This window comes from Belonocnema kinseyi, chromosome 3 (assembly GCF_010883055.1).
Source record: "Belonocnema kinseyi isolate 2016_QV_RU_SX_M_011 chromosome 3, B_treatae_v1, whole genome shotgun sequence".
NCBI lineage: Eukaryota > Metazoa > Arthropoda > Insecta > Hymenoptera > Cynipidae > Belonocnema > Belonocnema kinseyi.
Genome location: NC_046659.1, coordinates 56,757,576 through 56,768,045, shown reverse-complemented (window position 1 = coordinate 56,768,045; position 10,470 = coordinate 56,757,576). Strand labels below are relative to the sequence as shown.

Sequence of the window (10,470 nt, the reverse complement as noted above, 5' to 3'; positions counted from 1 at the left end):
GATTTTTCGAGTTTTTTAAAAAGGAACCGAATGGGGACCCAATGGGGTCTTTACAGGTACTTTGTAGAGGCTCCATTCGGTTCCTTCGGTCCGCCAGGGAAGAAAGGCGAACAAAATATTTCTCTTAATTCAAAGAAAAAATTGTTTGACTGAGAGCCAATACATATTTTTCTTTGATTCAAACAAATTTTCTTTGAGTAAAAGAAACTTTTTTCTGAGTGGAGTCGTCGCTTGTTGGTTGTTTTCATTCGGCCATTAGACGAACTTGAGCAGGTGCAGGTATACATTCGGCTATTCAGCGTCGATTAGCCTACTGACCAGTTAGTCGGCTAATCGACCGGGTCGGTTATTCGGCTTCGATACATATGTGTGTGTGTGTATATATATATATATATGTCTCACTATGCTTAAAAATTATTTTTCCCATTTTATTTCTAGCGAAGGGCTGCCGATGGAATAGAATCGACCTCAGTCGATCAAGAAATGAACGACGATCTCAGTACCTTTTTGATCCGATTTGTACCAGTAAGACGTATTTAAAAAATAATAACAAATCGTTTTTAGACTTGTAGAGTTCCTTAAACTTCTTGTATAGTTCATTGGATAGAGGTTAATAGTTAAATGATGAAAATAAATCTTTGTCAATCCTGTATAAATCGATGACGTATATGTTCCATATATTTCTGTTTTTTTATGAGGGCACCAATTTACCACAGTGCGTGAACGATGATAGTGCTAGGGTTAGTACAAATATACAGCCCTATATTGTCTGCGTAAAGGGACAAAATAATCGCAACTCATTCTTCGTTCAAGGAGATGGATGGTTTGTACAACCTCACAACTGCAACCCGTTCACTGCTTTCGATCTGCTTTTCAAAACTTATTTTGCTCTAAATCTCTGTTACCCTGGAAGACTTAACAATTTCTACAACTTCATTGAAACTTATGTGTATAGCTTGGGTAAAAAGTCTCGTGGAGTTGTCACGTCATTAAATGTAAATTTGTCGAATTTAAAGCTGGACAACGCCTGCAATGCTTCCGCATTTGACGATGATAACTATATGGACTGAGAGTCCTCAATGCTAACTTCTTGTGTAAAATTAGAATTTTTAAACTTTTATATTCTTCATTGAGTTTATAATAAATGTTCATTTTTCAAACTACAAACAATTAAAATCTATTTTTAACCCCAGAAAATTCAAAATTTTGTCAGGGAAATATTTACTGTTAATCAGCGAAACGTTTACTGCTAATCAGCAAATCATTCACTGCTATTCAGCGAAATAAATTTTTCGCTGATTCAGGTAGCGAATATTCGCTGATTCGCAGCTGTATATTCTAGGCTGCTTGAATTAGCGAATATGTGCTGCCAATCAGCGAAATTTCGCGGATTCAAATGTACAGAGTTCATATTTCCACCTTTGTGTAAATAATATGGATGGGTATAAAATAAAATAATATAAATATTGTTCATAAAGAAAGCTTTGTAACTATGGAAATGTTTTAATCGTATTTTTTGACATTTGTCGACGTAATTCGACCTCAGGAATCCGATAAGAAGGTTTTTTAAAAAACGTTTCAATTAATTTAATTACAGCCTGCTTATAGATGTACGATGAAAAGCAGTAAATGTACTAAGGGAAGCAAGACAAGTCTAAAGCACTTAAATTCATTCCTATACTTTTTACTTTTATACCTACTCACTCTTTTCACAATGTTTATCTGTTCAACCTATAATTGTAAATTAAAAACTGTCCATTTATACGATAGACATCAAACAGCATATCTAAGTGTGCCGAATGTAAATATACCGTGCTTGCATTCAGAATGTGAGAAAAATTTCACAACGTATTCGCGATTTCGATAGCACATCTACATAATGCACAGTAATGAAAACAATGCACGCATTTATTCTTGTTCAGTTGAAAATTGTAGTTTTAGAGTCAAAAATACGAAAAGCCTTCATAAGCATATGAGTAGTCATTTGAAAGATTTTTCTAGTTGTATTAAATGTCCATTTAGCAATTGTTATCATGTAAATAAAATATACTACAATGCTGATTCTTACAATGTGCATATTTGTAGAACACATTCAGGCACAACTGATGGCGAAGAAGTTTCCATGCATGATGAAACATCTGGACATTCGTCTACGGATGTTTCTGTTAAAGTTTTGATTGAGCGACAAGAGGCTGCGCACACTTCAGAAGATGTTAATAATAATATTCTCAATGCAAGGTTCATACAAGATGTTGCTAATGAAATAAATTTAAATCCCGTCGTTTCGGATATGGAGAAAGATCTAGACAATGTTACCGAAATTTTAGCTAATCTTTGTCTAAATTTAACTTTAAAACACCATTGTACTGAAACTGTTATACAAGAAACGATAGAGAAAACATATCATGCTTTCACAATATGTAAGGATAAATTTTACTCCAGTCTTGACGATTATTCTTTGTCAAAAGAGCACAAACAGGCAGTCGTTAAAGGTTTCAGTAAAAGTTTTGAAGGAATCACTTTTGCTCAGGATACGAAATGCGGAGTTTTGAGAAGTGCGCACTGTAGAAACAAATATTATAAGGAACAAATGAATATTAATGTTCCAGTGGAATATGAAATAATCGCTGATAAAGGTGATCCTAGTGGTTATTTTTATAGTTATATACCAATTTTAGATACTTTAGGGTTAATGTTGTGTAATGACGAAATTCGTGAATACTGCGAAAAGTCGCGCGAACCACAGAATCGGAGGGAAATGTTCGATTTTAAAGACGGGTCCCTTTTCAAAAATAGTGAATTTTTTCACGATCATACGACGGCTTTGCAAGTAGTTCTTTTCCATGACGCGTTTGAAGCCTGCAATCCTCTTGGCCCATCAAAAGGAAAATTTAAAATGGTAGGTGTATACCTGATGTTGAGAAACATTCCACCTCACTTACGATCTCAAGTTGACAATATCAAAATTATTTTGCTTTGTCCTAAGAAATACATTAAAAAGTTCGGTTGGTGTAAAATTATTCGTGAACTAATTACAGATTTGAAATTACTTGAAACTGATGGGATAAGTATATTTATTTCAGGCGAAGAGAAGAATTTTATCGGAACATTATTTTTAATGCTAGGAGACAATTTGGGCAGCCATCAGATAGACGGTTATTCAGAGAATTTCAGTAATAATCAAAACTTTTGTCGCTACTGTGATATTTCAGAAGAAGAATTTTTGAAGAATCCTTTTTAGCTCAGGAAATTGAGAACTACTGAGAGTTATAATGAAGCAGCTACTACTGCTGAAAAAAGTAAGAAAATAGTTCTACGGATAAAAGAAAATTCTCCATTAAACAAACTAAAGTATTACCATGTGGCAAATCCCGGATTGCCTCCATGCATTGCACACGACATTTTCGAGGGAGTAAGAGCACTTGATTTTTGGCTAGAAACACGATATTTTGTACATAAAAATTGGTTTAATTTAAGTTTCCTGAACTTTCGCGACAATGATATACATTATGGCGATGCTCCCCAATTTCTTCCAGAAATACAAATAATAGGTTCAAGCACTTCAAAAATGAGTGGATCAGCCAGCCAAATTAGAAGACTTATTTTAATATTTCCGGTAGCAATTGCAGATGTTATCCAAGATTTCAATGATCCCGTGTGGAAAATGATTTTGCATCTCAGGAGAATTAGTAGTCTTTCTTGTGCTCCAGCATTATTTCCTGGGCAAATTTCAGAATTACAAGAAGAAATAGAAGCATATTTACGTTTGAGATTGGAATGCTTCTCTGGCGTCCCTTTACGCCCCAAGCATGAATATTTGTATCACTATCCGATTTTAACCCAAATATTTGGTCCTTTAAAACACTTATCTACATTGAGGTTTGAGAACTTGCATAGGGACTTTAAAATTGAGATGAAACATAATATGAATTTTAAGAACGTCCAAAATCTCTTGCTAATAAATGTCAGACGAAAGAAGCTGCTTTCGGAGATAGAAATGACGAATTGCTTTTGCCGAAAATTGTTAGAGAATATGTGCCAAGCGATTACGAACACGAGACTTGAACATTAATTGAGGACAGTTTTAACGCGTTAGACAATGTTAAATACATTTCTGAAGAAGTTTGCTTTCGGGCAATAACGTACAGAAAGAAAATGTCAGTCTGCGTTGGTAAAGATAAATATGGTCATTACATTCTTTGCACAATAAAATTCATTGTTATAAGGGAAAATTGCACTGATATCGTTTTTGTTGGGGTTGAAAAACAAATACATTTTAATACATTTATTGGTATATATGAACTTGTCGAAAAAACTGCGGAAAATAATGACACAGATAAACTTTCGTCATTCCACTGCTCCCCCTTACTGTCTCCTGACCCATTTCCTGAATTACAAATTGCATCTGTCACAGTTTACGTGCCAAAATACGACCCTCTTGATACAACTGAAGTTGAGATAATTTCGGAATTTTTAATTTGGAAAATATTATCGAACGCTTTCAAATATTGACACAGAAAGTTACCACCCACCTGAAAAAATTAACTAAAGTATTGTAGTTGTACTTTCTTAATATAAAGTAGAATATATAATATATTTATATATTTTCTTTAATTTCTCAGATGATTGTTGTCAAAGTTTGGTCGGCAGATCGGAGCAAGAAGACTTCTATTTGTCTTGAAAACACCGACAATGTAATCAAAACTACGATAGAAAAAGGAAGCAAGAAGTTAAATATTAAAGGTTCGAAGATTTTATTGGAAGAAGACGGAACAGAAATAGACGAGGACGATATCTTTATGTAAGTATTACGTTGAGCAACAAAGTGCATTTATAATAATTGAGAATGAGGATGTTTTGGCTGCAGGTAACCAGTCAAATGTCACACATGATTTACAAGAGATTTCAGAAACAAAGCAGTCTGCAGGTAATTCTAATTCTTCAGGTGATGCCTCCACTACAACTGGAAATAAGACTCATGATATGACAGAGCTCATCCCAGTCAACGATCGGGAAGAAAATAACTCTGACTTTGGAGATGAAAATCTAAATCCAAATGAAGCCATCAATAATTCAAGGAAATATGCGCAGCCAAAAGCTATTTCTGATTATTTACAGGAAAAAAAATCAATTTACGACTTGGGACAATTATACCTTCTCATAGAGAAACATTTCTGCCTCCACCTTGTCCGAACTCGCTAAAGGCACGAGAAATTCATCTACAATAACAAAAGTTATTCACGCAGTAATTGATGACATGAGGTTTCACTCCTCAAAAATAGAGACAGGTGACTTCAGGAAAGTTGCAAAGCAACTCGTAAATGATTTCCCTGATACATTTGAAGATCGTTCTGCTGAGGTCCGTTACGACAACGGTTACAATACTACCTTACGAAAGCTAATGGAATACTACTCCTATCTGCACAGACCGCACAAACATCAATCCTTAGAACAGAGTCTAAAAATTCCTTTAAAAATGAGAAGGTTGGCAGGAAAAGTTCAAGCGGGCTGCATTAATTAGCAATCGGAAGAAGTGCCATTAAAAGAACATGAGACTTTTAATGCTAGTAGATTTGCAATAAAGACACAGGACCTTGTAAGTATTAACCTACGCGAAATGGATTATGAAGAGGAACAAATTGCAAAAATTATCGAAAATTTAGAAGCGACATATGCATCGCAGAGACTGTTTCTTAACGTCTTAACAGATCTATCAAAAGTTTCCGATATCAAGCAACATTGGCCAATTCTTCTTCAGCGAGATACCTTATTCTGGCATTTTGGTAAATAAACCGGAAAGGCCATTCATAAATCCCGAGACAAATTTGAGGAAAAGTTAAACAAGATTTTCGAATATGGAATTCTAAAAAGGTTTACTTCAAAACTAGACGGACATGGGACAACAAATCAGAAGTATCATGCTGCAATGTCTGCTCTTCACAAACACTTTAAAGAAGAGCTTGGAACATTGATTATACTTTATTCAGTAAGTATTTAAATTATCGCCTTTCTGAACTGATGTTTCCATGTAATCAATTTTGCATACATTATGAACAGTTACGAATTTTATTCATTACAGCCAAGTAGGATTGATGACATTGCAGAAATCGAAAATGTAGAACCCAATAAAAATAATGAAATGCAACCAAATAAAAGTGAATTTATTCCTGTCAAGTATCCCTGTCTACTTTACGACAATAAGTACACTTTAAGTACTTACGTGTTTAACTAAGTATAGCATTGTAATATATGTATTATTTTCAGATTTTATCAGAATCTTTTCGAAATTTCCATATGAATTTTTCACCTTCTTCCGAAAATTTCTCCCAATATAATTTTATCAGGTCTTATCAGAAGTATCCCACTAAAGTTCTATCAGATTTTATCATAAATGTCCGATTTATTTTTATCAGATGGTATCCCAAATTATTAATTATAATAATTATTAATATTAATAATGATATATTATTTTGTTTTTTGAAATAGTTATTATTAAAAAATTAATAATAATTTGAACAAACAAAATAATTGTTTAAACAAGATTTACAAAATAATTCCTTTTATCTCAAATTTGTTCACGAACTTACTATCAACATTCTTAAACAGTTATAATTTTGAAAACATTATTTAATTAATAAAATTATTACATTTCAGAATTCATTAAATGAATAATTTTTTACTTTTTAATCCTTCAACATATTCTGATTTTAAAAGTTCATTTACAATCAAATAATAATAAAATATCAAATTGTATTGAAAATATTTATATAACAGCATTACATAATTTAGTTTTCTGATAAAATCTGATAGAAGCTGACAAAAATATGCTCGGGCAGTTTCGGAAAAGATCGGCAAAAACGGAGAGATAACGCTGGAACACTTTCTGAAAAATTGTGAAAGATTCTGAAAGAAAGTGGTGGTACAATTTCGGATAGAATTTCGGATGCAGGTTTCGGAAAGGATCTGCAAGATACGGAAAGCTTCGGAAAGAAAGATCCATCAGAAATTTCTAGCAGTATTAGATATTTAGTTTTAGTTACTCAATTCGACATAATAGTATTTTATATTGCAGAAGATGACACTAAATATTGGTTGGCAAGGGATACAGAAATTTTTGAAGAAACAAATAATATCGTAGAAGCTTTACAGTTGTTAATATGCACTTACTTCGTTTTTAATCGACTGTATCCCAATAGTCATGTCTGCACATTACTTTTCCTAGAAATGTATGTGTGCAACATTTATTGCGAGAAAAGATTGAGAGCATCTCTGACTGAGAAGAACAAAGTGATCACTTTATTCAGAAAGCTTAATTCGATTAAGGTTTAAAGATAAAAAAGTATTACATTTTTGAATTTTATAGTGCTTCTTAGTCGTTTTCAGATATTTATGTCACCGGAAAAACTTAAACAAATTCTAATTTCTTATGATTGAGAAAGTTGATCTAGTTTTGAGAAAGTTTTAAAGAAATTTGATGTATTAATTGTTGTTTTTGAAATTATCTGGGCTGTAAAATATAAAGTGTTGCTGTAAGACGCAGCTTAATATTCAGTAGGCTGGGGCGAAAAACCAACAGTTTGCATCCAGGAAACGCCTGGGTGCGGAAAAGTAGCCCAGTCCAATCCGAAACTCAGCGCACTTTGAAATTTGAAATCATATAATATCTTCAGTCTGTTCTTTGAGGGTGAAATCTCGAAATTTCAGTAAAAAACACTAAAATTTAAGGTTTTTCAAAAATGGGCTTAAAATCGATACCGATGCCTTCCAAGGGTGACTTTACGAAGAAAAGTCATCAGAGGGTACTTAGAGGTCCGTACCGAGTCGCCAAAGTCACCCCATACCAATCCTCATGGAAGGGGAAATGACTCAAAATTGCGTATTTTCGAGTAAAACGCTTAAATAATTCTGCGGTCCCTGGGTCATGCCTGTCTACGAGCACACGAGCGTCTGTGCCACCTCCACACTGAAGCTAGACCCCCCTCCCGGTCGCCGGTCTCGTTCTACCCTCCCCCTCCCCTCCCTCTGGTCGAGCGTTGTCGAGACTTGTCAGAACCTGTCAATGGCTCGTATTGTCGGCTCACGCCTAATGTTCGTTCACTCGCAGGTGCTAGTTGACGTTATCGTTATAGTTTCTTCTTCTCAATGTTTCGTCGTTGGTTCTTTTGGTGGTAGAGATTCTGGTTCTGTCTGCGCTCCCCTCTTTGGTTTATATACCACAGCATGTCGAAATTCGCAAAGAGAGACTTTGTGCAGTGCCCTATATTTGGTCCTCCAAAAGATTTTGGTCCGAACGTTTTGCCAACAAGGGCTGACGTTCTGCAATGTTGTCAGCAGGTTCGAAGGCAAAAGAGCTGTCTTTCAGAAAAAGACAATAAGTCGTCGTTGGGAGACATAGCCGACGAATTCCGTTCCAAACTAATAGTTATTTTGGAATCTGCTTCTATCCCAACGGTCTCAGAGCAGCGCATTAAGGAATGTCTCACAAATCTTCATAAAAAATACACTACGTTGAAAAATTCATTGAAGAGTAAAGCAACTTCTCAAAGTAATAAGGATGAGAAAATCGCCACCTTCAAAGAGTACTGCTCTGAATTATTTAACGTAGCCACTTGTAAGTGCGTTGACTTGTCTAGGTGCTCCTGTCCCAAGGAAAAGAAGTTTCCAGCCGTAGAGCATGCCTTCTATCTTGACCAAAGAGGTACAAGACTCATGGGAATCGCCAGCGTAGATGTCTCTGAAACAAAAAGAATACATAAGAGAGCAAAACGTAATGCAAAAAGAGGCAGACTTGAACGGGAGAGGGTTGGGAAAGCGTTCCTACTGCATCGGCCTCCACATCTTCCTCTACGATTGATATGGATATAGATTTAGATTCCTTCTTTGAGGAAGGTGAAGGTGATAATCCCCCTCCTGAAATTAAGGTAAAGGTTGATGCTTCTACCGATGATGACGATTTTCACGACATACCACGCAGACTTGTGCAGAGAAAATCATCGCAGGCCAGACTTGACTTATCTGAAGCAGCAGTAGTTGCTCAAAGATATGGTATAAGTCAACGGGCAGCGGCACATTTAAGCTCGTCTGTACTCCTCGCTGCCAATCGAGCAGGTATGATCTCCCCGGATATTTCTCAAAAAGTACCTGAGTGTCTAGTCATAGATGAAAGTAAGATAGGCGCGAGACAATTAAAATAAGATCCAAGTTGAAAGAGGAATCACGCCATGAGGATTCCATTCGTGGCTTATACTTTGATAGTCGGAAAGATGAAACATTGACAGCCTCCGGATTTATTAACGAGGAACAGATATCTTTGGTGGCCAAACCAGGTTCTAAATACGAAGGCCATGTCGTCACAACCTTGGAGCCATGCCCAAGATGAATGTGATTCTATTTATAATTACGTAACAACAGAACTGAATGGTGGCTTCGATGCAGTGATAGTCGTGGGCTGTGACGGTGCAAATACGAATACGGGCTGGAAGGGAGGAATTATTCGTCTACTAGAGGAACGACTTTATCGTCCCTTGCAATGCGTTGTCTGTCCATTACATTTCAATGAGCTACCGTTCAGAAGTCTTTTCGTATTTATTGACGGACCTACCTCTGGTCCGAAAAAATACTCAGGGCCAATAGGGGGACAAATTCCAACTTGTGAGACCCTCGATGTTGTAAAGTTTAAACAAGTTGAGTGTGACTTACCTGATATTGAGCCCACTGATCTCAGCTCAGATCAAAGGTATCTTTATGAGATATCAGATGCCATACGGTTCAGAGCGTGCTCTCCTGAGCTGGCCTCCCGGAAGATAAGCCCCATCAACATGGCTCGCTAGCTAACAACTGCAAATAGAATTCTGAGATTATACATATCAACAAAAAAACCCAAAAACAAACTGCAAGTATTAGTTGAATACTTACTCACAGTATACGTACCTCAGTGGTTCCACATCAGACGGGATAAGTCTATCGCTGATGTGAGTCGGCACCTCTTCCAAGCAATCAAATTGTCAAGGTTTCTTCCTCTGAAGTACCGAAATGTGGTAAACACTTCCATTCAGACAAACGGCTTCTCTGCCATGCCAGAAAATATACTTCTTGGAATGGTAACCGACCCTAGGCTTACCGTTCACCAAGACGCACTCCCCAAAATCCTGGAAGCAAAACATAAGCAACAAACAACTGTTAGATACAATATTGTGCCAAAAATTAATTTTGGAGCTAATGATTACACAGAAATGATTGATTGGGAACAGACAGATGTTTCACTTACCGTACCTCCAATTTTAATTCCTATAACAGAAGATGAACTTACCGCTAAGCTATCTATGGCCGATGGCTTGGTGCCAGATTGGAACTTTACATCTTTCCCTTGTCGCACAGTAGTGGTGGAAAGAACTGTTAGACTGGTAACAGAAGTGTCCAGTCAAGGCATCGGTCCCGAGGCTTGGGACCGACAGATACGCGCCACACTTC

At 36.1% G+C, this 10,470-nt stretch overlaps 1 protein-coding gene across 1 annotated transcript in view; it reads left to right on the top strand.

Annotated features, from left to right (window-relative positions):
- LOC117169836 overlaps nucleotides 1-1,072 on the top strand; it is a 15,198-nt gene extending 14,126 nt beyond the window's left edge. The window contains exons 7-8 of the mRNA XM_033356344.1: nucleotides 439-525; nucleotides 717-1,072. Of these exons, the coding sequence (XP_033212235.1) occupies nucleotides 439-525; nucleotides 717-1,070 (441 nt within the window). The 3' untranslated portion in view covers nucleotides 1,071-1,072. The remainder of the gene's footprint in view (nucleotides 1-438; nucleotides 526-716) is intronic.
- The last annotated feature ends 9,398 nt before the right edge of the window (nucleotides 1,073-10,470 follow it).